Source organism: Rhinolophus sinicus, chromosome 12 (assembly GCF_057876585.1).
Source record: "Rhinolophus sinicus isolate RSI-liver-muscle chromosome 12, RSI-T2T, whole genome shotgun sequence".
Taxonomy (NCBI): Eukaryota; Metazoa; Chordata; class Mammalia; order Chiroptera; family Rhinolophidae; genus Rhinolophus; species Rhinolophus sinicus.
In genome coordinates, this window is record NC_142512.1 from 36,156,077 (window position 1) to 36,183,207 (window position 27,131).

At 50.3% G+C, this 27,131-nt stretch overlaps 2 protein-coding genes across 5 annotated transcripts in view; both read left to right on the top strand.

Moving 5' to 3' along the window:
* The window catches only part of FAM117A (family with sequence similarity 117 member A), a 40,855-nt gene extending 24,706 nt beyond the window's left edge, over positions 1–16,149 (top strand). For 2 of the 4 annotated variants that reach the window (XM_074319334.2, XM_074319335.2), the window contains 6 exons: positions 7,145–7,240; positions 8,683–8,793; positions 9,250–9,384; positions 10,555–10,756; positions 11,976–12,126; positions 14,933–16,149. In XM_074319334.2, coding sequence (XP_074175435.1) covers positions 7,145–7,240; positions 8,683–8,793; positions 9,250–9,384; positions 10,555–10,756; positions 11,976–12,126; positions 14,933–15,233 — 996 coding nt within the window. In that variant the 3' untranslated portion in view covers positions 15,234–16,149. Of the gene's footprint in view, positions 1–7,144; positions 7,241–8,606; positions 8,794–9,249; positions 9,385–9,432; positions 9,584–10,554; positions 10,757–11,975; positions 12,127–14,932 lie in introns of those variants that run through there. The other 2 variants (XM_088802212.1, XM_074319336.2) reach the window with 2 other exon arrangements.
* Positions 16,150–18,182: 2,033 nt separating this feature from the next.
* Positions 18,183–24,926, top strand: SLC35B1 (solute carrier family 35 member B1). The gene is made up of 9 exons (XM_019740599.3): positions 18,183–18,640; positions 19,284–19,387; positions 20,177–20,307; positions 20,597–20,627; positions 21,212–21,369; positions 22,311–22,437; positions 23,052–23,158; positions 23,320–23,473; positions 24,695–24,926. Exons 1-9 carry the CDS (start codon positions 18,435–18,437, stop codon positions 24,745–24,747), a joined length of 1,071 nt encoding a protein of 356 aa, XP_019596158.1. The 5' UTR covers positions 18,183–18,434; the 3' UTR covers positions 24,748–24,926.
* The last annotated feature ends 2,205 nt before the right edge of the window (positions 24,927–27,131 follow it).

Consider the following 27,131-nt stretch of genomic DNA (forward strand, 5'->3'; position numbering starts at 1 on the left):
GAAAATTTTGTGCGTTCACTTTCCCCTACTTCCTCTTCTGAGCACATCCCATCGGTCCCTTTCTTTTATTTATTTTTTAAACGAGATCCATTTTCAAATATTAGTAGTGAGAGCCTGAATGCCCAGTACTGTTCTTGGCATGTTGAAATGAAGAATAAGGAAATGAGAGCAAGATTTGGCCTGTGAGTCTGGATGCCAGTTCCATGAAGGCCAGTGAGCAGACAGCCAAGGGCTGAGATGGGGCCAAATGTCTGGCACAGTTCAGAGGAGGGGAATTCTCATGGGAATACCCCACCTTGAACCAACAAGAATTTGCAGCAGTTAAAATCGATGGCCCCCTTTAGATGTACAAACAGAATGTGAAGGGAAAACACACTCCAGGTAACAGACAGAGCAGGCCTACTTCCTGGGAGCCCTGGACACTATAGTAAGGGTTGTTCCCCATACTCTTTGAAAAGGGTAAGCAGGATAGGTTAAGCTGCGCCCCCTCATAGGCCTGGAGCACACACTTCTTTCTCTTTTGAGAGGAGTATTTATCCCAAATGTAGTCAAGGAGGGCTTCCTGGAGGAGTAGGACATGAGGTTGCTTTGAGTGTGTAAGCTCATGATTGCATCCCTCTTTGTCAGTCAGCAACAGGTTTCCTTGTAGCCCTTCTCTGTCATTTCCTGCTGCCAGCCTTCTAGGAAGCCTCGATCCCACTCCTCAGGTAGTGTTCTCTTTGTCAACCCAAGGCAGGCTTGGCCTCAGACGTTCCCTGGCCGGATTTAGAGGCATGGGCTCTAGGCTCTGTAGTGCTGCTCAAGCTCCAGCTGCAGGCCAGATCTTTTATATAACAAGTCTGGGCTTCTTGCCACGACAAGACAGAGGTCAGCGACGCGCCTCTGTGGGTCTGGCAAGGCTGAACTGTGCAGCTTTCCTCTTTTCCTGGGATGGGCTCCAGCCCTCGAGGAACTCTTAGCAACCTGTCAATATTGTGGCTGCAGTTAGGAGGTGGGAGAATTCTGATCAACTAGGCATCCAAACCAAAATATGCACTCTGCCCATCTTTCATTCCTGGTCTTCTGGGAATTTTCTGTTTCTAGGTTTTGAGCTCCATTCAAATTCCTGCTTGAGCCCCCTGACCTGGCACAAACTACCTTCTTCCACACTGGTATTACACCATGATGACCTGTGGCTCTCCTGGCGTCTCCCTAAGTCATTGGTGTTCCTTCTCTTCTGAGTGCTGGTATACCACCCAGAAAGGACTAGAGATGAGGGAGAGGTTTTATTAGGGAGTTCAAAGGAAGTATGGGGAAAGGTAGAGGGAAGGTAGGGAGGCGGGATCTACCAAAGTCCTTGAAGGCTTTTAAGTTGTTAAAAATAGAATGATGCTAGAACCTTACCCTAATTCCTTTGAGCTCAAGGGGGGCTGTTCCCACTCGTACCCCACCTTCTGCCCTTCCTCTTTCAGCTATACCGGTGTAGTGAATCCACCATATCTGGCAGGCCCTCACTTCTGCACTCTTACTTTTCCCCCCATACCTCTCACCCACCTCACTCCAGAGCCAGCAAGTAGAGTGTGTATTTGGAGACCACATCAGCCCTGGCATTCCCAGGAGCCTGCCTTGCAGTGAGGGCAGCTGCCATTGTTAAGGCTTAGCTGAGCAGCTCCCCTTTCTGAATCCTCTAAAGCAAGCAAGCATCCTGCCCTTTCCAAGCAAGTTTCAGATCTGGGCAGCAAGCGTAGAACACCTGCCGTTTAGATAGCCAGGCATGCTGTGTCCTGGAGGCTTCCTCACAAGGCAGAGGATGGAGTGAAAAGCAATCCGTTCTTGAATATAGCAGGTTGCCCACAGTCCCAGTATTCCCTGCCTGGGCTTAGCTGTGTCTTAAGCTCTTAGGCACAGAGGAATGCACGATAGTTCCCCAGGCAATTTACAGTCTGACATGGAGAGCTGGGTTACCCACCTATTTGGGGCAGGGGAGAAAGAGAGGTGGACGGATCTTATTTGGGAAGTTGGTTGTTCTAGGAAGCAGGAGGAGGTCTGAATGTGGTAATTGGGGAAGGAGTGCTTTGGAACTGCTGCATGTTCTGAGCCAGAGCAAGCAATGGCCAGGGACAACCAGTCTCCCCGAGACCAGCGTGGTGAGTACAAGGAAGAGCTTGGGTGCAACGGGAGCTGGATGCAGAGTGGCCAGCCAGGGAGGATGAAGGGGGCTTCTGTGTGGAGTGACCATTATCTGGAGGAGGTTCCTTTGTGTCTCGGAAGACTTTGTCAGGATTCTCCAGATCCATCTGAATGTTTTCCCCTCTCTGGACCACCCTTCCCCCAGGTCAGCTGGCAAACCGGAGCTGGCTGTCAATGCTTTGCGCTGGCCCCTCCTAGTAGCTGGGCCCGCACCAGGGCAGTGATGGCAGCACACGCTGGTTGTGGTCACCCCTCTCCCTTCTTGCTGTGCAAAGCATCTGAGTCTTGTTGCACTCTTCTAGAGGGAGGAAGTGGTCTCACCACAGCTGGAATGACTGTTTGAGCAAAGTTCCCCCACTGGTGTTCTCATCCTGCACACGGATGGGCCCCTGGGTACCTGCTCTGCCTGCCTCCCCTGCCCCCTCTTCTACTCATCGCCAGCCCCACTTCCTCTGCCTGCTGCAGGTAAGGTGGGGAAGCCTCTGTCACAGACTGTTTTCTTTAGGCCTGACTTACCTTTTGGAAGAAAACAAATAGCTTAAGTGCCTGCCAGACCTCATGGAGGGTCCTGAAGGCCAGAGGCAGAGGTGGCCTGCCTTTTCTGGGAAGACTTCCCTCCCTCTCTGTGGCTTTCCCTACCTGTGTAGTGTCTTCCTCCTTTTCCTAAGCCAGTGCCTCAATATTTAGTGATGACACACAACTCAGTCTGCCCATCATGGGCCTTCCTTTGTGGGTGTGGGGCCTGGGCCCAGAGCCTAGTTTCCAAACTGGTGAATAGGACCAGTTGTTCAGCATATGGTATGACAACAGCACAGCATGTTTGAAAATGGGTTCATGATGGAAAATATGAGGGTTACATAGTGATTGTAGGGCCAGAGATGGTGGCCTTGGCCATCTGCAGCCTGAGTTCTCAGCGCTGGCCGGCAGACCCCCCTCGGAGCCTTTCCTGTCTCTGTCTGGCCAGAGTCCCGGGGGCTGATTCCCTGCTGGATTTCATTTCAACACGTAGTTACTGTACCAGGCCAGGCATCACACTGCCCTGCGCCTCCACACAGGTGTACTGGACTGTGTTCCCAGGGCCCAGCTGGGCTCTGCCAGCGTCACTGGAGGCAACACGACCAGGACTCTCTCTACCTCGGAGTCCAGGCAGAAACCTAGTTGGATTGGGCGCAGAGATACAGGTTGTAGCTGGGAGGGTTTTTGGTCAGGCTGTTCTTTGGAAAGCTCTTCTCCACCCCCGTGCCCAGGTGTCCTTCCACATGTTGCTGCGGGATCTCAGAATCCCAGGCCAGCCTTCCTTGGTCTAATCCACATTCAGTTTTGCATAATCCAAGTGTCATCTGCACGGTTGGCTGATGCCTCTGATGGTATGTAAATAGCCCTGCTTCTCCCTTAGCTGCTCCCCCTGGGTGTACAAATAAATCTGTTCTAGTGCATGAGTCCCTTTGACAAACATGACTTTGGCCTACTGAGCTCAAGCTCTACCCTGCTTCCAAAGGATCATCTGGAACGACAATTTACAGGGCTGTCACGCAGCATGGCTTGGCCCCTGTTGTGCCATAAAGGGTTGCTCTTTGAAGGGTAGCCTTCCTTAGCTGTGACTTTTCTGTGCTCCAAGACCTCCGTGATGAGACCCAGAGGTAGAAGGGCCTGCAAATAAGGGGCAGGGCATGGTCCCCACTCTTGATGTGCCCATTCCAGTTGGAGGGGCCACAGCCTACACTTGTGGGCATGCCTGCCCTAAGGATCCTCAAGGCCGGCATGCAAACAGCTTCAAACACAGGATAACGACTGTATTAGGTTCCTGAAGCTGCTGTGACAAACTACCTCAAACCTAGTGACTTAAAACCACAAACATGGATTCTCTCACAGTTCTGGAGGCCAGAAGTCCGATTCCATTTCACTGGGCCAAGTTCAAGGTGTTGGCAGGGCTGCCCTTTCTCCAGAGGCTCTCTGCAAGTTCCATTCCTTGTGTCTTCCAGCTTCTGGAGGCTGCCAGCATTCTTTGGCTTGTGGCCACATCACTCCAATCTCTGCCTCCATGGTCACATTGCCTTTTCTTCTGTGTGTATCTAATCTCCCGCTGTCTGTCTCTCATAAAAACACGTGTAATGGCACTTAAGGCCCACCTGGTAACCTCAGATAATCTTTCCACCTTAATTTAATGGTATCTACAAAAAATATTTACCACATTAGGTAACATTTACAGGTTCCAGGGATTAGGGCCTGACCCTTGGGGAGGCCATTTTTCAACCTATCACACCTGTTAACCTCGTCTATTACCACGCGGCCCCTCACTCACTCTGCTCCAGAGGTACCAGCCTCCTCCTCCTCAGACACAGCAGGCTCGCTCCTGCGTCAGGGCCTTGGCACTTGCTCTTCCCTCTGTGTCCATCACTCTTCCCTCTGATGGCCATGTGGCTTACTCCCTCATGTCCCTGATGGGTTTCTTCAGATCTTACCTTTCCACTGAGGACTTGCCAGACAGTTAAAATCATTTAACCCGCAACCCCCCACCCCCACCCCCACGCACCCACATTGCCAGCTGCTTTCTTGGCTGTATTTTTCTCTTTAGTATTTATCATTGTTTAAACTGTGTCCCCAACTAGAATGTAAACTCAAAGGGCATGCGAATTTTTGTTGTTTCCTGCGTTGCTGTGTCCCCAGCACCTGGAACAGTACATGATACAATTTGCTTTCAGTAACTATTTGTTGAACGCATGAATGGTCTATACCCTGAACCCGTCTGAATAGAGGAGACACAGAGCAAAGTAACAGCATGGGGTGGACAAGTTAGGACAAGTTAGGAAGGCTGGGAGAGTTGGTACTTGGTTGGGGAGACCAGGCTTAGGGCTCAGGGGCAAGGTAAGAACAAGGACATGCGTCGGACAGAGAGCCAGGTATGGAGAGGAGAGCCCGTGGGATAGAGGGCAAGATGGTGCTATCTAAGGCCAGACGCTGGTGTGGAGGCAAAGGGAGGCTTTGGTAGCACAGTTTCCGCAAGGTGGGCAGCAGGTGCCGGAAGGTGTTGCAGAGCAGAGAGCAGAGTGGGAACGTGGATTGAGAGAGGAGATGATTTGCACATCCTTTCTAAACTCCAGCACTAGCCTCCGTTTCTCCTTCCGCCCCCTCACATATCTCAGAAGAAAGAAGGCAGTTAGTTGAAGAGTTTGCTTTAGTAGAACCGGTGGCAGCCTGAATGTGGCTGTTGATTCCTACCTCTCCCCACCCACCTGTGAGTACAGTATCTTCCTAGAGGAGGGGAAATGGGCTCATTACCTCAGCTTTTGTCATCTCTCCTCTGTAGCCTCGGCCACCTTTCCAGGGACAACAGGCTCGCATGGGACTCAGTGCTTTGATTAGCAGAGCTGGGATTGGGTGCCCTGGGAGGGAGTAGCATTAGTATTTCCCTGGGCTGAGGGCTTGCAAGAGATGGACTGCTCACTTTCCAGTCTATGCAGCAGCCTTTTCTGAGGCTCTGTCTGCAAACCCTGGTTTAGAGACATGTGGGCATTGGATAGTAGACAGCTGCTTGGTTTCCACAGACTCTCAGGGCCAGCTCCACCTCAAGGGCTTTGGGGTACGGGCTTGGAGCATGTGCTGCCCGCCCTCTTCCTAAAGGGACTGTGCGGAAATGGATCTGATAGTCTCCTTGTGGTGCTAGCAGAGAAGGGAAGTAGGGTGGTTGTCTCACCCTGGCTGTGTCCCACAGCCCAGCGAAGGTCCTGATCGGTAGGCAGCTGGGAGAAGGAAGAGCCAGGGAGCCTCAGCTCCCCTGGCGGCCCCTCTCCACTGCAGCTGTCACACAGGGCGGACTGCTCCCACAATCCCGCTCAGACTACCCCTGCCGAGCTCTTCTTAGCAGCTGCTGGGTGTTGAGTTGTTGGTTTTTTCTCGTTTCCTCCTCCTTTCTGTTTGCAACAACCTCTCGGGGGAGGTCAGCAGATCTGTTGGAGGAGACGGTTCCCAGGCCCTCATGGTTTTGGCAGCTTGTGTAAAGAAGTTAGAGAGGAACTGGTTCCACTGGAGCGTCCCCCCTTGGGCCCCTCCCTTGGAATGGAAGTAGGGATGTTGGTCGTGGGGAGGGATCTTGTCCTCCTGCCTTGTGCTGAGAGCCAACAGCTTCCTCCCTGGGATGGGGGCTCCGGAAGTGGGGCTACAACTCCCCCTGCTTCCATCTTGGGCCAACTCTGTCTTCTGTGCAGCAGGGGAGGGAGGCTGGCAGACAGAGCCCTTGTTCTCACGAGGCACAGAGCAGGGCCCAGGAGAAGGAGCTGTGATGGAGCCAAGAGGGCTCAGGAGTCAGGGCTGAGTTCAGAATTCTTGGCTCCCTCCTTTTTGAAAATGTCCCTTGCCCTGCATATTCAGGAGGACTTCAGGTCCCCAACACTTACTCTCTGTACTGGGGAAAGTCATGGGACAAGCTTGAGGCACGGCACTGCACACACATCTCCTGCTTCCGTCAGGGGTGGAGGGTGGGGGATCTCTGTTGACCTTTTTCCTGTTTCACTAATTAACGATTCCTTCCTAGAGTCCTGTCTACGAACTCATTTTCATTAGGCTCCCAGGAACCTGGGCATGTGCTGGGTACATAGAGGGTGTGCGAATCGAGGACCCCAGTGGGTTCCTGCGCCCGTGCTGCTTTGGAGCTGCTGGGACTAGGGGGGGCAGCATTGTCCTCACTGGGGGGGAGCACTGGGACCATCATCCATGTGTAAACGTCGTAAGAGAGGAGAGAGCGGGTTGGCCTTACTGGCTTATCAGGAAAGCTTTCCTGGAGGAAGTGGATTGGGAAAGAGGCGGTGCAGGTGGAGAAGCCCGAAAGAATAAAAGAGGCTGATGGTGTTGAGGAGTTGATGAGCAGATGAGAGAGAAGCCTTCAAAGAGCCACCACCTCTGTTTGGGAACCGTGTGTCTGTTTCCCCTGAGCCAGGCTGAGAAGCTGTTCTACCTCACTGCGCTCCTCTCCCTGCAGACGCCCCTGTCCTGGCAAGAGCTTGAAGGCGAGCGGGCCAGCTCCTGTACACACAAACGCTCGGCGTCCTGGGGCAGCACAGACCACCGCAAAGAGGTAACTGCCCCCTTTGCCTTCCTGCAGGGGTCGCTGCCTCTTGTGTACCCCCAGCACCATGGACACAGCTGCTCCAAAGTGGACTCACGTTTCCGATCTCATTGCTTCGCCCTAGCCTTTTCCTACTGAGCTGGCTCCTTCCCAGCTGCCTCCCAGCCTCATGGTGGCTGGGCCGTAGGGGCCCAGATGCTCCTGCCAGCAGGGCTTGGTCGGTACTGCTGCTGCCTTTCAGCAGCCAAGCACAGGGTGGGAGCCACCATTTGCTCACTCTGCTTTGAGGTTGGGTCCAGACAAGCAGTTTCAGAGACCAGAGAAAGAAAGGGAGAGGGAGCGACTTCCTGGGACTTGGAAGGCCCCAACCCCATTTACTACTTCACTACTCGTCCTCCCTTATTTTCAAAAGAAGAAAAAGATAGGTATGTGTTCCCCAGCACTTTCTCCTGGCTCTCCGTTTCCTCAGGGGGGTTCTAGGCATTGAGGTTGAATAGAGAAAGCCATACTCTAGGCTCTGCCCGCCCAGCCGTGGGCAGCTCCTGACAGGGCCAGCTCCCCAGGAGTCACTCTCAACCCCCTTCTAGGGGAGTGGCTTCTGCCCTCTTGGTTGCAAAAGCAGAGAAAAAAGATGAAGTGTTTAAGGCTAGTGGGAAATACAAAGTATTTCAAGTTTTTAATTATCAGAGTAAGCAAGTTATTTACACTAAATGTGAAGTCATGGTTGAATGATCCCCAATAGCAAATCTAAAAGCACTTTCTTCCTGGCAGGAGTCATAAGTTGTATGGCTGTGGGCAGCAGATCTACTCTCTGAATTTCATTTAATTTAGGCCTGTATTTAAATAGCTCTGCATCTCCTGACATTTGCCAGCTGAGGCAAGTAGGTCCAGAATTACAAATGTGACAGGGATAATATTCAGGATTGTTGATGATAATCCATAATTGTCACAGGAAATGGAAGCCGGGACAAAATCTGATATTCCTTTTGGAGAGCCTGCTCCTTGCTCAGTGCAGTCTGCTTTAAAATGGGGGGAAATCCTTCCATCCTTCCTGGTCCCAGGGCCTTTGAGATAGCTGGGAATGTACTTTGGGGAGTGAAATCAAAAACATCACTTCCCATTTCTATTAATAGAGTAGTATTCCATGCCTTTGGAATCTGTGAAACACAAAAATGGTTTCAGCATTGTGTATTTTTAATTTTTTTGGAAAGTGGGCCATCTGTGGAATACATGGTAATGCAGAGCATCCGATATCTAGGTAATAGGTTCCCAGCTTGCCCGATGAACCTATCAGCGTGTTGAACACCGCTGAGGTATTTTGAGATGGAAGAGTAACTGCCATCTCCCTTTTGTGATTGTCATGCGCCTCTGGCAGGAGCCACATCTGGGAGGAGGGACTCATGCACTGTGCTTTGCTTCACCTGCCCCCCCCCCCCCCCCTGGGCTGCCAGATTACCAAGTTGAAGCAACAGCTGCAGAGGACGAAGCTGAGCCGCAGTGGGAAAGAGAAGGAGCGGGGCTCCCCACTCCAAGGGGACCATGCTGTGCGGGGAGCATTGAGGGTATGTTTTTCCCCTCAGCCCTCTCCCCTCTGTCGTCCTCCGTGGGACTTCCCTCCCATGGGCAGATCCTCTCAGATTGAGCAGCTCCTGAGCCCGACACACTGCACGCTACGTGGGTGCCCAGGTGAAGCTGTAGTGCAGGCTTGGACTTGTTGACTGACATTGGAAGGTCTTCCTGCTGTTCTGAATTTTGTTCTCCACCCTCACCCCCTGTCCAGCGGAGGCAGTGAGGCTCCTGTAGCCTTTAAAAGCATACTCCAGGCCTCTCAAAGCTCTCACTTCTGGGGAAAACCCCACTGAACGGGCCTGCTGCAATCTGTAACTGTCCCCAAATCGTCCTTTCCTCGCTGGGTTCTGCTGGGTAGACATGACACTTCCACCCCCACCCCCAGGCAGCAGAACTGACAACAGGCCGGGGCTTGGTGGGTTTCAGCGACTGCATCATTTGCTCCTCAGGCGTCTCCTCCCAGCTTCCCCTCAGGGTCCCCTGTCCTGCGACTCAGCCCCTGCCTGCACCGCAGCCTGGAAGGGCTCAACCAAGAGCTAGAGGAGGTGTTCGTGAAGGAGCAGGGTGAAGAGGAGCTGCTGCGGGTGAGTAGGGCCCTGCCCTGGATGCGCTGCCAGGCAGCGTCTTGCTGAGTCTGGACACGGGGAGGTGGGACTCTTGCTCTCTGGCGCTCACAGGCTGTGGCTACAGCAACAGAGAAACATGCAAGCACCAGCCTACGGAAGGAAGACAAATTGAGTTTATTAACTCAAATGGACTTAACCACAGGGACGGCAGAGCCGGGTAGGTGTAACTGAGAGGGCTTTGTGGTGGTGGGTAGACAGGGAAGGGACAGGGCTTCGCAGAGGGGCAGGTCCCAGCGGGAAGGGATAGGCATCGTTCTTCAGCCAAAGCGCCAGCTCACTGTTACCGGCTTGGCATCAGCACTGTCACCCCTGTGCCTCCGCTCAAGCCACCCCGTTGCCTGTGCCACCACTTCCCTTCCCTCCATCTCTACCTGGGGACGCACGTTCATCCTTCATGCCCAGAGCTCCCACATGGCCCTCTCCCCCGCCCCACTTCCCAGGCAGAGTTATTTGCTACTTTTTCTGCCCTCTCAGGCACATTTTTATACTGACACAATACAACTGGGGAATGCCAGTTGGGCAGTATTCATACAATTCTAGTGGGCACACTCCTCAGTTTACAATTTACTTGCTGGTTGATTTTTAATTTGCATATATGTAGGATTTTATACCCACCCAAACACACGCACACAGTTTGGTGAGCTGTGGGTACAAGTACCACTAGTGACTGTTTTCAAAGGGGCAGGACTCTTTAGTACGTGACGATGATCTGTGTACTTGTCTTGCAGTGGCCTGGTGGTGTCCCCCCTATTCTGCCCCCCCCCCATTGTTATTTATCTTTGTGTTCCCAGAGCCTGGCACGCAGAAGGCAGAGAAGGTCCCTGCCCTTGTGAGGCTTACAGCCTGGTGGGGGTGACACATTGAGAAACCATTCAAATAAATACGTAATTATAAATTGGACTGCAGGTGCTACGAGGGAAAAGAAGGAAGTGCTAGGGGAGACATAGGAGGTGATTTCCCTTAGACTGGGGGTGGTTGGGAAATCAGTGACTTGAGGAAATGGTGTCCTGTTGTCGCTCTGTGGTACAAGTAGAGGACGAGGACAAAGAAAGGGCCCTCAGATTGGCTACAGCTCTGCAGGCTTAAGAGCCAGGCCTGAGAGTCGTTACCCACCCTCTCCCCTGGCAGATCCTTGACATTCCTGATGGACACCGTGCCCCGGCTCCCCCCCAGAGTGGCAGCTGTGATCACCCTTTCCTGCTTCTGGAGCCTGGCAACCTTGCCAGCTCTCCCTCCATGCCCCTGGCATCCCCCCAGCCTTCTGGCCAGACCAGCCGTGAGGAACACCGGGGGGCCGTAGAGGACCTGGCATCCCTCCCCAACGACAAAGGTAAGCTGAGGAGGCTGAGGCAGCGGGGCCCCCTCGGGGGTGCAGGGGCAACTCCCCCCCCTTTTCCGCCTCTAATCAACTTCAGGCCCAGCATTTTTACTTCCCAGCCAACTAGAATATCTTCATGAGGCATCTTTGTTCTGTGTGTTATACCAGTAAGAATAATGGTCCTTGACATCGATTCTGCTTTATAACTTATGTAACGTCTCTGCGCCCACTCGTGTGCTTCATTTCATCCATGCTGTAATCCAGACACAATCTCCCCTGTCCCCATTTTGGCTGAGGTTCAGCACGCCGTAGGAGAAAGCCCTTGAGTCTCTTCAGGTGTCCACTGTACCCATTAGCAGTAATAGGTCTCAAGGTGGTTGTGAGTCATAGAAAATTAAAGAATATGGTCTCTTGCCCAGGGTCACCCAGTTTGACCCAGATGGAAACCCAAGCTTTCTGATTCCAAATTTCTACTTTCTACTATTGCCCTGGCTGCTTCACCAAGTGGACAAGACATGAGTCCTTGTTCCCAGTAGTACTAATGATCCTTACATTATAAAGCTCTGTTGCCTGCATCGCCTCATTTGACTCTCACAGCAACCCTGTGAGTAGGCTGGCCAAGGGCATGATCTAACAACACGAGAGGTAAATAGAGCATAGAGTAATAAGGAATAAATGTGAGATAAATACAGATAAAGTCAATATTTGCAACCTAGGCAAAGTACATTCGCTGTGTGGAAAGCAAGAGGAATTTTATCCCACAAGTGGGGTTGAGTAAAGATTGCTTCTCTGAGTCAGTACCAGAGCTCTTCCTGGAAGAAGGGATAGATTTTCAAGGCTGTGGAAAGGAAGAAGCTGTGGTATGTTGGCAGGCAGGGCAGTGCAGGCTTGGAAGAAGGCAGAGAGAGACAGGAGTTAGGATTCCTTTAAGTCTGAGACGTGGACTTCAATCGCTGTTTATCTCCTGGGAATATAGAATTGGTATTAGTCCTCATTTTCCCATCAGTTCAACTATTTTTTTTATCCTGTATAATAGGATACGTACTTCTGTAAGCTGCCTCAAAGATTTTTTAAGGTAGAGCGTGGACAAACAACCTGGATTAGCATAACCGCCCCCTGCCACCCACCTCACTAGGTTTCCTAGCCTCTTCCCTCCACACCAGGGCCTGAGCCGAGGACGCTAGAGATCGTTCCTTCAGCTCCACTGGACTGAGCCTTCCTGTGTTTGTAGCCTCCTCTCCAGGCCACCCAGCTTTCCTTGAAGATGGCAGCCCATCTCCAGTCCTTGCTTTTGCCGCCTCCCCTCGACCCAATCACAGCTACGTCTTCAAACGGGAGCCCCCAGAAGGCTGCGAGAGAGTGCGTGTGTTTGAAGAGGCCACGTGAGTACATCAGAGGGAGGTTCAGGGGTGGGGGCTTAGCCCTGTGTTGTCCCACCTGTCGGGCCCTGCTTCCGTCTTGGGCTCTCTCATCCTAGAGGTGCTGTCACCTTTAGATGATTGGTATTGCAGATTTTCCATGATCAAACTTGTTGACATTACCTACTCTGAGCACTTAAATCTTTGCTTATCATTATCTCCATAGAAACCTGCTCTCTGCCCACATGCCAGCCACAAGCGCGGCAGGAGCTGGAAAGGAAAGAGCTCTGAAACCTAAACCCTTTGTTTCTTCTATTTTTTTCCATCCCTCGGGAAGGTGTTAGAATTTGCTAGACCATAATCAGAGAGAGAGAACATATGGGCAGCTCTCTTCAGGAGAGATGAGAAATGTTTCTTCCCCACTGGAGGGGCAGGGGAACCTAAACCGCTTTCTAACTGTTTCTGAGTGAAGTCTTCGCCTTGTAGCTCTAGTGATTCAAGCGTCATGAATGTCCAGACGGAAATTTCCCATCCTTGCAAGTAAGGACTGTAGAATATTCTCAAATCCGATTGGATGTTTCAGAAGCCATTCTTAAGTTGAGTTCTTTGTTACAATTCCCTTCCATTAGCAGAGAGGCAAGACCAACCTTTCACATGCCCACACAGCCAGCCCCCCTTGGCAGGCACCCTAAGAGAGTTCATTCCTCCCGCCAGCTTTAGTACTCATCAGGGCAGATTCACCGTGGAAGTTGTGGTTTCCATGGCATTCAGGAAGTTTAGTCATGGTGTGTGTGGACATTTAGCTGGGACAGGGTTTGGGGCCTTGAAGTCTCCATTTGTATCTCAGATAAGGGAGAGGACAACCCATGGTGGTAGCAGGAGACACATACATAACCCTGAATGGGCGTTAAGGAGAAAGCGATGGCCACCAGGGTGTTGCTGGCGTCATCACTGTCGCCTGGGATCTCTCCCGAGGGCTGGGCCCTCTGGGATGGTGTGAAGGGAAGAGGCCAGATTGTGTCGCTTAAGCAGACTCTGGACTCTCGTGGCCCTTCTGCAGTCCATGTTAGAGCTGAGTAATTACAACCTGGAATTGCTTGAGGAAATTAGGCAGCTGCTTGTCTTGACTCTTTTGTAGACTCATAATGCCAGAAGAGGTCTCAAAGTTATCTCATCTAGCTTCCTGCCCTCGTGTCAACCTTTTAAGAGAGGTGCTGATCTGTCACTTACTTTTGAGACATCCTGGGATAGAAAGTCTCAGCTCATTGGGGTCTCTACATTGTGTCAACTTTCTTCCTGGAAAGTTCTTGTGTTTTGCCACATTTTCTTCTTCCTGGCTACTGACCCCCGTAAGATGGCCTGGATTCCCCAGGGAGGGAATCAAGCTGTTTGGGGTCATGCTGGTTGCCCTCATGTCCCTTAAGTGTTGTTTGGTCTCTGTGGGTCACTTTCCTCACATGCACATGGGCACACCGAGAACATTCCCTCTCCTGTCCATTCCCCGCCCCTCCATAAAGTGGGAGCCTTTTAAACCCTACTTGGTCAGGGACCATCTTGCCACTGTGAAGTCCTCTGGGACCCCGGGCCTTCACTTCCTTCCATCTCTCAGTCTGTGCCAACCTCTGCCTTCCTCATGCCTCGCTCTTCTTCCTGGGTTTGGAAGTCTTAGAATTCTACAGCTGAAATGGTAACCAACATATCAAGCTGCACACTAAGTGCGTTGTTCTGTATGTACACATTACGCTTCAAGAAGAGGTGGTTTATGGGAACCGTTAGCGACAGAGCCTTCCCGTCCTCCCACACATTTGTCTTTTCATCCAGAATCCTCACAACCAGCAGCTTCTTGGGCTGTGTCACCCTCAAAACACGGTCACACACTTCTTTTTTTTTTTTCATCATAAGGATTCCTTACTCTAGAACTCTCTGACCTAACCTTTGATCCTTCCATGTCCCCTACGTGATCAGAAGGGTAGGGATGATTCTTTCCATGTTCAAGGTGAGACAGTCCAGGCCAAGGCTACATGGTGAGTTAGAACTTAGGTCTCCTGGGAATGTCTGACAGCCTGTCTCACAGTGGTTACTGTCCTTCCCTCCCAGCAAGGGTTTTGAAACTCACTCCTTTCAAATGTGCTGAAGAATGAGATTCTTTAGGCCAGTAGATTTCAATGGGGGGCAATATTTTTCCCCCAGGGGACATTTAGCAATGTCAGAAGACATTTTTGTTTGTCACAGCTTTGGGGGAGGGGTGTCAGGTGCAACTGGCACCTAGTGGGTAGGGGCCAGAGATGCTGTTAAACCTCCTATGATGCACAGGACAGCCCCCGCAAAACCAGGAATTATTCTACCCCAAATGTCAATAGTGCTTAGGCAGAGAAACCCTGCTTAAGGCTGTAAAAAATCTTAGAAAGTCGCTTTTCCTGGATCTCTGCTTTCAGGCAAGGGGGTCTGGCCCCAAAACACTGTTCACTGATGAAATCTCTCAAAAGATCCCGTGGTCTCCTCTTCTAGAATCACATTGTCAGGACGTTCTCCTTCCTGTCTAGCGTCAATGCCTCCTGTTTCTAGCTAAAGTAGATTGCCTGCTCTTTAGCCGTATTTCTCAAACATGAAGGGCTGAGGGGCCTACAGACTGCTTGTTACTCGGTAGCCTGTTGTTTTTTGGTCAGATTACCATCCTGTTTGAACAGAGACCCGGCTCCCCTACTCTCCCAGCACTGGGACATCGCTCATCCCGTCTCACTGGCTGTGTGTGTGTGTGTGTGTGTGTGTGTGTGTGTGTGTGTGTGTGTGTACGTACGTGTACGTCTGTGTTTCTCTCTCCATCCTCCAGGTCCCCAGGTCCTGACCTGGCTTTCCTGACTTCCTGTCCTGACAAGAACAAAGTCCATTTCAACCCGACCGGCTCGGCCTTCTGCCCCGTCAGCTTGATGAAGCCCCTCTTCCCCAGCATGGGCTTCATCTTCCGTAACTGCCCCTCAAACCCGGGGTCCCCCCTCCCCCCCACCAGCCCTAGGCCACCACCTCGGAAGGATCCAGAGGCCTCCAAGGCTTCCTCGCTGCCATTCGAGCCATGGCAGCGCACCCCACCATCAGAAGAGCCCGTGCTTTTCCAGAGCTCCCTGGTGGTCTGAGAGCCCACCCCTACCACTTTACCATGGAGACCAGTGCCTTGGTGGCAGGCCCCTCCCTAGCTCCCCTGAGGTGGGAGATGAAGGAGACCTTCCCTCTCGGCCTTCGAGCACTTTCATTTCATTGTGTCAAAGCCCTGGGTCCTCTTTCTAATGGACACCAACCCCTCGGAATGGGATGGGACCTGCCTTCTCCACTAGCAGCTGGGCAGCTCACAAGTCACACCTGTGTTCTTGACACCTCTCTCACTTGATGGAAAATCTACCTAGAAGGTCTTGGGTCCCCCACCCCTGGCTGTGAGTCCAAAAGACTGTATATGGGGCCCTTGTCCTTGTCATGGAGTAGAGGGGACACCACAGATTTCCTTCCCTCTCCTCCACGGACACAGAAGTGGAGACCCGAAGATAGATACCCCCATCCTCTCAGCCCCATCCCCATGCCTCCCCCTCATTGGAGGAGCTGACCAAAGCCGCCCTAAAGGGCCATAACACTTGACCAATCCAGCTGCTGGCAGAGGGGGGAACCTAGTGTTTTCCCAAGTGGCATTTTCATCTCGCTTTCACCCTGACTAAGATTGTCTTAAGCAGCAGCCCAGCCTGCCCAACCCCAGGTGGGTAGTGGGGGGGAGGGAGAGCTGGCATTCCTCCAGGTGGCAAGTGGTGGCTCTACCCTCCACCTGCCCCAGAACTGGGTTGGATTAGAAAAATGCCTATTTTTCTTGTATCGATGTAGAAACTCTATTTTCTCCCAAAGACACTATTTTTGCAGCTGTTTGAAGTTTGTATATTTTCCGTACTGCAGAGCTTCACAAAACTGAAGAATGTTAATGTTCAAGTTTTCTTATCTTGTGTTTAGAAGTTGTTTTTTGCAGATCTTGGTGTTAATAGACCAAATAAATAAATATTCCCAGCAGCTTGAGGTTCTGTTCAATATTTTTTTTGGGGGGTGGGTGAGGGAGCGGGATGGAGATTGAGGGTATTACATTGATCACTTCATCCTTGTCTTCAAGTAGAGTCTTTACTTAACACATAATGATGTGGATGGACAGAGTCGCTGTCCTCACGCCACCAGGCTTGGAGTTTTCACATGAACATATAAACAGTGGATCCATGGAAAGACTGTCCAGAATGAAGAATATGGTGGGGGTGGGGGTGAAGGAGTCATGTATTCTTGGGTGAGTCTGGAAAAGTTCCCTAGGGAGAGTGGATTTCAGAGGAAATGAGGGTGACACAGGGCAGACAATTTGACATTGTGGGTGCTCCTTGACTAACAGAATCAACTGTTCATGTCCTTTTGTCACCTCTCAGTTATCTAGTGCCACACCTGTAAGAGCTCTTAGACTTTTGGGGGAAATGGGAATAACCATCCAACATTCTGATGGTGCTTTGCAATTTACAAAGCATTTTCACAAAAGACACATTATCTGCATTATGTGGATGAAAAGTCCACCCCAAGGGCAGCCATAATAACTACAATTGTATCTTATCTCCAAAGACCTCAAGACAGACTCCTAGGCCTATCCCAACTACCATTCATTGACTTGGTAAGCATCAGACACCCTGTTAGATGCTTTGCATAAAATGTCATTGATATATCATAATGAGAGAAATGTGATGAATACGACTACTAACGAGGGAAGGACAGAAAGATTGAATTATTTTATCCCAAAGACACAGAAAGGAAGTGGGGTTGCTGGGATTGGGAACCAGATCATTTGAATCCAGTGCCCGTGCTTCTAACCACAGCGTTCACCTGCTTGTTATAATCCCATTAATTTCAGATGAGGCAGCTTGTCTCAGAGGTCAAGTGAATTGTTTTAAGTCCCAGCTGGTGAAGAGGCAGAGCTGGGACTGGAACCCAGGTCTCTTGTGCCAGCTGCTGCTAGGTGCCCTGGGATCACAGACTGATTCAATGGATAAGCCATTGGGCAAGAGAGCAAATGTTTGAAGGTCCCCCTCCCCCACTGACATAAAGGTGAGAGGGGGTTGAGGACAGACCCCATCTTCTATCTCATACCCTCCCCCCGAAAGATGTTTGGCCTATCCCCAAAGCCTTGGTGAGTCAGGCCCGGAGTGATGGGTGTGGTGCCACCCTGAATTTCCTTCCTTTGCCTGAGGCTGTGCCAAAGGAGCCTCTACCCAGATAGCCGCTCAGTGTAGTTAAGTGGGGGACTGAGGTGGTAGTGGGAAGCCCTGGGGTCAGCCTTGTCCTAGCTCTCTTGGTGCCAGTTGGGGGAGGCCCAACATTTGGGTGAGGGTGGGGAGGGGTCCAACAAGGAACTCCTTAACAGGAAAGAGTGCGGAGGGCAGCCTGGGATTTGCTCCATTGTTGGTGAGTTGTAAGACCGTGAAGAACATTCACTTCAGTAAGCTTCCATTTCCACCTCTAGGATGTGAGGAAATAAGATCAGGGTTGAAAGAATAATGACAAATGATACTTTAAACTTGCACAGCACACTTTACAGTTTATAAACCACTGTCACAAACCTCAGCTCATCTGATCCTCAGAACAGTCAAGAGGTGACAAGGTGGCTATCACTAATTATCTATCCCTAGTTTACAGACAGAAAACTGTGGCTCGGAATTTAGGTGACACGCGTAGTTTGCCCTACCTCTAAGTGACTGGGACAAGAGCCCTGCCACCCCTGGAAGCCTAATGATGTGCCCTGGGAGGAGGATCGCTGTCAAAAGCGGGCGGGCCTTGAACGCTCTTCTGGTAGCGGGCGTGGAGTCGCTGACGCCGGGCAGCGGCTAGGGGGCGCTCAGCCCCACCAAGAGTGTCTTGGCGTTAGGACCCAGGAGAAGCCTGATGGCCGCCCGGGGGAAAAACCTGCTGGATTTGCCCAGCCGGCCGTACCACCTACCGGGTCCACCTGTCTGTCTTTACACACTGCAGCCAATCGATGACTTCCACATCCTTATACGCCATCACTCCACGCCCGCGTATCTCCTAGGCCGTCCCGTCGAGCTCCGGGTTGCAGTCGTCCTCGGAGTTGCCTGATCGGAAAATCTCGAGGGCAAGACATTAACCGCCTGACAGCTGGCTACCCTGGTCACCATGGACACATCCAAGGGCCCACGGCGGGTCTCCTTTCATTGGAAGTAGTTCCTGGGTCCTGAGGAGTTTCCCCCTCGGCGGCCCTGAGCTGGCAGTTCTGGCGGTGGCTTCTGGGCCCTGCTGAACGGCGGTCGCATGAAGCTCCTATGAGGCCCCTGTCGCCGGTCGGCGATGTCCGTCTGGATTTGTCGCCGCTGCTGCCGCTGCCGGCTGTGAGCGGGTCTCCGGTCGGGTCGTCCGGGCGTCTCATGGCCGCTAGCAGCTCCCTGGTGCCCGACCGGCTGCGTCTGCCGCTCTGCTTCCTCGGCGTCTTTGTCTGCTATTTCTACTATGGCATCCTACAGGAAAAGATGTGAGCGGATCCCCGGGGTCCGAACGCAGACCTTTCCCTCCCATCCCGCCCCTCACCCCAGCCTGTGGCAGCGTTCGCAGTTCTTACGCTCCTGGCCCCGGTGTTCCCTCTTCCCTCCCAGCACCCCGACATTTTTGCAGCGCGGCTGAGCCTCCCCAGATTTCCGAAACACGAAAATTGGTCTCAGGATTTAGGGGGACCTAGTGATTTTTCTTCCATCAATTGCTTTTTCCCTGTAGGTTGTAAGGTTCTGGGTTTTACAGGCTGAGACTTATACCCCCGTGACCTGTACCGATTCCTCTTTGGAACTGCCAGATGCAGACAGCTGGCGCGTTCGCCCTTGGCCTTGCTGCTGTAGTTCAAATCCCTTCTGCTGCCTGGGGTACCTCGTTTCACCATCTAATTCTCTGCGTTTCTTCTAGCTCCATCCTTTACGGATATTCTTGACCTAGGTAGGCTATGGGATTAGCAGACTGGGATACCCAGTTTCTAAATCCAATAAAATCGACCCCTTTTATAAATGAGCCCAACATCTAGAGAGGAAAGATAACTTCAAAGCTTCCAGTGGCTCTGGACATACTAGATGACACTGAGGGAAATATGCTAATTTCTCCTCTTTCTTTTTCATGCATTTCATTCTCAGAACAAGAGGAAAGTATGGAGAAGGAGCCAAACAGGAGACGTTCACTTTTGCCTTAACTTTGGTCTTCATCCAGTGTGTGATCAATGCTGTGTTTGCCAAGATCTGTGAGTACCTAAACAGTAATCTGTTATGTGGCCCCTCCCCTTGGTACCCTGGGCATCAGGCAGTGATCCAGCCTTAAGGTCTAACTCTCAAGACCCCCACCCCTTTAGCGCTTATACAGCCTCTCTGTTTAGTCTGTACAACTCATGGCTTTAGAACAGGGTAAAACTGTATTTCCTTAAATTAGACCAATTTTTTTTTTTTTAACTGGGTAATATTGAGGAACAGTGTGTTTTTCCAGGACCCATCAGCTCCAAGTCAAGTCGTTGTCCTTCAGTTGTGGAGGGCGCAGCTCACTGGCCCATGTGGGAATCGAACCGGCAACCCTGTTGTTAAGAGCTCGCGTTCTAACCAACTGAGCCATCCAGCCTCCCCAAATTAGACCAACTTTTGAATCAGAAATGTGCAGAGTGGGTCTTCTATATTCCAGATCCCCATTGAGAATACTTATTTTTTTTTCTTTCCCCCTTAGATTTTCCTTTATGTGTTAGTGTCAAGCATGTTTTGAGTTTTCTCTCTGTTTCCTGGAGGGCTAGCAGCAGGACTGGTCCCTTGAACTGAATAAGTCCCCCATCCCTGCCCTGCATGTGGTCTTGTGTTAGGTTTAGATGGGATTAGAGAGTTGAAAAATCTACAAATTTCCCAGTCTAAGAGGACCAGAAACAACTCATGTTTCTCATCTTATTTGATAGACAAGTTCCTTTCACGTGGCTTCAATTTTTGCTCCATCTTAGGCCCACCAGGTTTCTCTTATGTTTTGTTTTTGTTTTTGTTTTTTTGTCTTCTCTCAGTAATCCAGTTTTTTGACACTGCCAGGGTGGATCGTACTCGGAGCTGGCTCTATGCTGCCTGTTCTATTTCCTATCTGGGTGCCATGGTCTCCAGCAACTCAGCACTACAGTTTGTCAACTACCCAACTCAGGTGAAATCTCAGGGTGGGATGAGGGTGGGTTCAGAAGTTGTTTAAAAAGGCCTAAGGATTCTTCCCTCAGGTCTGTGACTTAAATAAAAAATGAATGTGTTTGAGAAATTCAGAGTGAGAAGAACCATAGGTCTGAAGCTAAGCAGTGGTGGGTTGACCACGATAGGGCTGCTTTCTGAGGCTGCGGCCTCTAGTGCAGGCCCCACACGTACTCATCTTAACACAGCATCTAGCATGGTACCTGGCCTATCACAGATGCTCAGAAATTATTTGCCGAATTTAATTTCAGGTCCTTGGTAAATCCTGCAAGCCAATCCCAGGTAAGCAGAAGAAGATGGTCTCCCATCTTCCATCCTCACTCTTCCTGTAGTAAGCCCCTCTCCTTCTCTGCTAGAGCTCTGTGTCCCTCCAGGCTTTGACATAGCTATCTCCAGGGACTTCCCTCCATCCATTCCCCCAGCCATCTTGTCATCTGTATCATTTCCTGTGGTGTTGGTGTGTATAAGCTGGGAGCTAAAGGCTGACCTAGTCTGCTTTATGGGCTCAGTCATTTTGGTGTCCCATGTGTTTACATTGTCATTAGACACTCTAAGTCCCATTTGGATTGTCAGTTTCTTTCTCTCAACTTTTTACTCTTCCCCACTGTCCCCACCTTTGGCCTATTCCTTCCTGGACCTTTCACTGTGGTTCTCTAGCTTTTCCCTACCTCATACTCTCTGTTCAACTCTGATGCTCAGTCGTCTCTATCGAGGTGCCAGCCTTGCATCCTCCTCTTATCCTTATAGGCCTTCCTTCTCAGACATTCTTTTCTCTCATGAATCTTTTCTTGGCTCCTAGGAGGAGAGTGTTGGGTTCATCAGTGCCTGTGGGTGCCTGACTTTTCCACTCTGTTTCTTCCCTGTAGTCATGCTCCTTGGAGTGACCCTCTTGAAGAAGAAGTATCCAATGGCCAAGTACCTGTGTGTGTTGCTAATTGTGGCTGGAGTGGCCCTGTTCATGTACAAACCCAAGAAAGTAGTTGGGATGGAAGAACACACAGTTGGCTATGGAGAGCTACTCCTGGTACGTGATCCTGGTGGGCAAGGCAGCCTTGTCCAGTAATCTTAACCAAGGAACAACCCTACCCACGCAGGCAAGAGGCCAGTGATATATCTGGAGGGAGGTTGTGGTGCTCCACGCCCCCCATTTCTGGTCTTTGTCTCTTGTAACATGGCCCTGGCTCTGTTAAGACTGTAGTGGGAAGCCTGAAATATTTAACTATAGCTCAGCTCTCCTGAGGAAAGAGTGAGTGAAGCCTGTTTCTAAATTCTGATGTGAGGTCACAGACACCTGAGAGCAAAGAGTGTGGTTTTCTGAGAAACCTAGAAGCCAGAGTCAAAAATACTGCTATAGTAGCTATTGTTTACTAGGTATTTAGGCACTATCCCTAGTGCTTTCTGTGCTGATTGGTTTTTACAACAACCTCATAACATAGATAGTAGTATCTCCATTTTCAGATGAAGAAACTGAAACAAAGGGAGGTTAAGTCACTTGCCCATGGTCACATGGCTGTTAAGTGGCAGAGTTAGGCGCTGACTTTGCCTAGGATTCTCATCGAGGAGTGTGAGCATAGAATCCAGTTTCTGGAGCACTTTCCTCCAAGCCAGGAGGCTAGCGTGCTGGGAGGACATTTCTTTTCTCCAGTTTCAATGGAAGAATGTGTGGCTCACCACAACCTGTTCTGGGCTTCCCGGCCCTGTGTTAGGAAGTGGGAGGCTTCTTGCCCTGTTCTGATTATATTACAAGTATGTGGCTCAAAGAGCCTGTCGTTCTAATGCCTGGGGGGAAGAGGGAGTTTGCATGGTCTCTCCCCATCCTCCCTGCCCTGGCAGCATTTTGTTCTGAGGACTCTGTCTTACGGCAGTGGCTTTCTGAGGCATCTCACAAAGGTGAGAGTCCTCTGTCCTGGGTTAGGGAGGGGCACTGTTGGCCTTCTCACTGTAGGCTGCACCCTTTCTTTCCAGTTACTATCTCTGACCCTGGATGGACTGACGGGCGTTTCCCAGGACCACATGCGGGCTCATTACCAAACAGGTTCCAACCACATGATGTTGAACATTAACCTTTGGTCGACCTTGCTGCTGGGAGCTGGTAAGGAGCAGTTCTGCTGTTCTTTCCATGTATCACCGGAGGGCAGACTGCCCTCATCCGGGTGATTCCTAGCTCAGATGCCAGTTGCTAACTTTGCCCCGGCCAATGGCCTACTTCGGCTCTAAGATGCCTTTATGTCCAAGCCCCTGAGAATCTTCTTGGAGAAACCTTCACCGTCAGGCTCTGCGTGCTTCTCGTTCCTGGCACAATCAAGAGTAGACTGTGCCAGGTATCATGGGAGGACACAGACGTGGAACACAGGGGTACCTTGGGAACTCACCCTCTTCTGAGGGAGGTGAGACATTGATGTGTGGTGTATACTGAATATAGTTTGAAAGTGAATGCATTTGCTTTTAGATAGTGCTTCCTAACCGTTTCCAAACCTGGGCACAGATAGGAAGTATTTTTTGTGTAACGCACTGGAGTTAATGGAAGAGGCTGCCGATGGCCGGAGTGACCAGTGCTCGGGCTGCCGTGAGCTACGGATGTGAGCATCAGTATCTCCACAGCCTCTGAGAATCTCTGCTTTTAATCACTTGTGGCGGAAGGAACTAATTAACTTCCAAGTCTTTCTTGGGAGAGTCTTTCTTTCATCTTTTGATGTTTCTTCCTAGGAATCCTGTTCACCGGGGAGCTCTGGGAGTTCTTGAGCTTTGCTGAAAGGTACCCTGCCATCATCTATAATATCCTGCTCTTTGGCCTGACCAGTGCCCTGGGTCAGGTGAGTGCCTTGACGGGGGATGGTTTGGCTTCCCCAAGAGAGACTGGCCTGGCTGGGAGAAGAGGGGTGGCAAGGTTAGCCCTGGGGTCCTGTTACGGACTATAGACCTTGCGGCACAGACCCAAGAACCAGCCTGACCCTGCCTTTCCTTGTGTCTCTAGACCTTCATCTTCATGACAGTTGTGTATTTCGGTCCCCTGACCTGCTCTATCATCACCACAACTCGAAAGTTCTTCACCATTTTGGCCTCTGTGATCCTCTTCGCCAACCCCATCAGCTCCATGCAGTGGGTGGGCACTGTGCTTGTGTTCTTGGGTAAGTTCCATCAAGGACAGGCATCTCTGGGCTACAAAGAGCTTTATTTTTTTCCCCCCTAACATTTGCTTGTATATTTATGGAATTTATTTAGTTATTTTAGAGAAAATTTAAAAAACGTATTTTAAAAGTATAGTTAGTGTACAATAGCGTATTTGTTTCAGGTGTACAACGTAGTGATTCAGCATTCTTACACCTAATGATGTGGTCACCACAATAAGTCTAGTAACCATCTGTCACCATGCCAAGTTGTTACTGTATTATTGACTATATTCCCTGTGCTGTTCACTACATCTCAGTGGCTTATTTATTTTATAATTGGAAGTTTGTACCTCTTATTCCCCTTCACCATTTTCATCTATCCCCCTACCTGTCCTCTCTCCCCTCTACCAGCTGTCAGTTTATTCTCTGGTTCTGTGAGTTTGTTTTTGTTTTATTTTGTTTGTTTTGTTTTATTTTGTTTTTTAGATTCTACGTATCAGTGAAATCATACAGTATTTGTCTTTCTCTGTCTGACCTATTTCCCTTAGCATAATACCCTCTAAGTCCATCCATGTTGTTGGAAATGGCAAGATTTCATTCTTTTTCATTACTGAGTAATACTCCATTGTGTACACCCACACACCCACATCCACCCACCACATACCACATCTTTATTCACCTACCGATGGACACATAGGTTGCTTCCATATCTTTGCTTTTGTAAATAATCTTGCAGTGAACATAGGGGTGCATATATCTTTTTGAATTAGTGTTTTCATTTTCTTTGGATAAATACCCAGAAGTGAAATTGCTGGGTTATGAGGAAACTTTTAAAGACAAGGAAGCGTCATCTCTAATCCAGCCTTCCTAAGGGGCATCTCATTTTAGTGATGTCCTTCCAGTGACGCAGGTCTCCCCAGACACTGAGCAGGGTAAAACAATGATGCTTATATCCCATTCGTGCTGCTCTGGGTGCCCTGACTGTACTAGCTTAGCACTTGCGACTCTCAAGTTTCAGTCTTGCTGTATATGTAATTACCAGTATCTTGGTGACTTTTTTTATTTGACGCCATTCTCTTTTCTCTGAGGAAGTTTTATAAAACCATGTTTGGGAACTGGTTTTATTTAAAGCCCCAATTTTAGAGAACCAAGAGGCTGACCTTCCCCCCCACCCCCAAATCATTGATAGGTTTCATTTCTCCCCGTAAAGCTATGCCCATTTTCTCCCTTTCCATGTAGGTCTCGGTCTTGATGCCAAGTTTGGGAAAGGAGCCAAGAAGACATCCCACTAGGAAGAAAGAAACTACCTCTACTCCAAGAATATTTAAGTTATTATCTCGTATAGCGACATCTCTTGGGAAAATGAATTCAGTAGGGGTAAAGGACTGGGTTCCAGTCTGTTCCTGTTTCGTTTTTTAAAAGGAAGTAAAATCACATATTCTAAAAAAAAGTACTTGGATTTTTAACAAGACAGAGTTGGCAGTTTCTGTTCTTGATGACCTGGAGCACAGCCTAACACAGATACAGAGAGAAGGAGAGGGAAGTGACAGAGCTTGATGCTCAAGCCCAAGCTGCTTCCTCTCGGGTGTGGTTAACCTGTGGCTGGGTGGCTCATTCCTTCAAGAGCCTAAGCATTATAGGGAGGAACTTGAATAGATTGAATAGTTGTGTTTGCGGCCTCTGTTGCCACAGGTGAGGATCTAAATATGCCAGGACAGGTGGAGGTGTTAGAGCCATAGAATGTAAAAATCACTCTCTCATAAAGCCCTGGTGGGCAGTATTTCTAAAAAAACTACAGATATATTCTGTCAAGAAACTTCTCTTGAGGTTGGGGTAAAATGACCCCAGAGCCTGTGTTTTCACATTTCCTCATTGCCTCTCCTTCAGCCAAAGCTCAAGCAAAAGCGGAGACCCGATGTGTATGTCATGAACAACTTTGGAAGGCCTGACACCCTCTCCATCTCTGTGTCTATTCTCAATCCACCTGGTCCCCTTCTGGGGAGGCTGGATTAATCCTTCCTATTCCTCTGCCCCTTTTTCCTGCTAAAGCATTGCGGTCCTCTGCCATCCTGGCTGTGCCAAGGTGTCACCATGGCAGCTTCTGCCTGTTGAAAGGGATGCTGGCAGAAGACATGGTGGCTGAGTCTGGCTCAAAGCTGCTGTCAAGTTTTCTGGGTGGCAATGGGGGGACAAGGCGGAGCATGGAGCAGAGCCACCTGCCCACTGCTGCCTTCGGAGTTGGAAATCGCAATTCTCCAGAGAGCACACTTGACACATGAAAGTGTATTTCCACCAGCTGCAACTTTCACTCCATCTGTTCAGCAGCCCCGGCCCCTCAGCGCTCCAGATGGGTGCCCAGCCTCCTTCCTGAGCCTCTGCCTTGCCACCCCCCGCCCAGCCTTTCAAGCTCAGCTTCGCTCGCACTCGTCTCCCTCTCTAGGGGCCCAGATGTCGCTGCAGCTCTGCCTCTAAAGGCCCCCTCTCATTTGAAACTCCTCCTTGAGAGAAGAGGTTTTATGTACATCTGGCTGAACTTCCTTTCTCCACCCTTTTCCCCAGTCTGTTTTTTTCATCCTGAAGTTTGCATCAATTAGCTCCTTCCCCATTGGACTGATAGTTCTTCCAAACTCTGTTCTGTAGATCGGTCAGATGGTTAGAGCATGTTACCAGGGCTGGGGGCCTACAAGCAATCCCCATCTGGGCCTGTTTTAATAAGAGCCATTTTCTCAGCTATCAGGCCAATCCCCTCCCTCTAACCCCTGCCTTTCCCAACTAGCAGTCTCAGACGTGCCTAATACTAGTCACTAAGAGCAAGACTGAATTTTCAACAGCTCAGCGTGGCTTTCAGGTCATAGTAGAGCAAGCGTGTCATACCAGTGGTATGCTGGGAGCCCAGGTCTGATACATTCATTCAGTCCTCTCTCCATTCACCTGACACTTCCTTCTGTGTGCCACTTAGTGCAAATATGCTGGGAGGTCAAAGTTGAGCAGGACTGGTCCTTACCCTCTAGGGGATTCATAGTCTAATAGGGAGACGGGTAACCAAATCATTGCATCTCAGACATGCAGGCATAGCAACAAAGGAAGGTGTCTGGGCAAGGTGAGGCTTGAGCTGGAGAGAGTGTGGGAAGATGAAAGGAGGAGGAAGTGGAGCTTTGGCTCCGCTGCCAAGTGAAGAACGGGGTTTTAAACTGCCTGGCTTCTCCCCATGCTCCTGCCTCCAATCAGAGGAAACTCAGGGGCAGACGACTGGCTCTGCAGTGAGACATCTTTCAGCTGAATTGGAAGATAATTGAAAATGTTGTGTAGCTGCCAGTTTGTCCGGGGCAGCATCCTAACCTATAGGGTCACAGGAACTGAGAGCACCAGGTTAGATGAAAGTAACACTGTTAGGTTATAATAGAGCTGATAAATGTGAAATACCAGGCAAGTTCCAACAAAAGTATTGTTGATCCCTAACCCTGGGCGGCCTAATGCCTTGGGTTTCTCAAGATCAAAAGGACTTTCATGTGCAGTTAATTCTCAGCTATGTGTGGAAGGGAGGGAACGAGCGCATATTTCCCCAAACACTGTTTTTAGTTCAGGGTGTATTGTACTTACGTCTATTTTGGTCGAATCATCAGGTCCACCTCCTTAGCTGTTTGTGCTCAGGCTCGTGGTAAAGCGATTTTTCCAT

Bases quoted from the DNA above. Each gene is read 5' to 3' on its own strand.
- SLC35B1 (XM_019740599.3), top strand. From the start codon at position 18,435: ATGAGGCCCCTGTCGCCGGTCGGCGATGTCCGTCTGGATTTGTCGCCG. The intron at 19,388-20,176 runs GTGAGTACCTAA...GTCTTCTCTCAG, and splicing joins TGCTGTGTTTGCCAAGATCT to TAATCCAGTTTTTTGACACT. The intron at 23,159-23,319 runs GTGAGTGCCTTG...TTGTGTCTCTAG, and splicing joins TGACCAGTGCCCTGGGTCAG to ACCTTCATCTTCATGACAGT.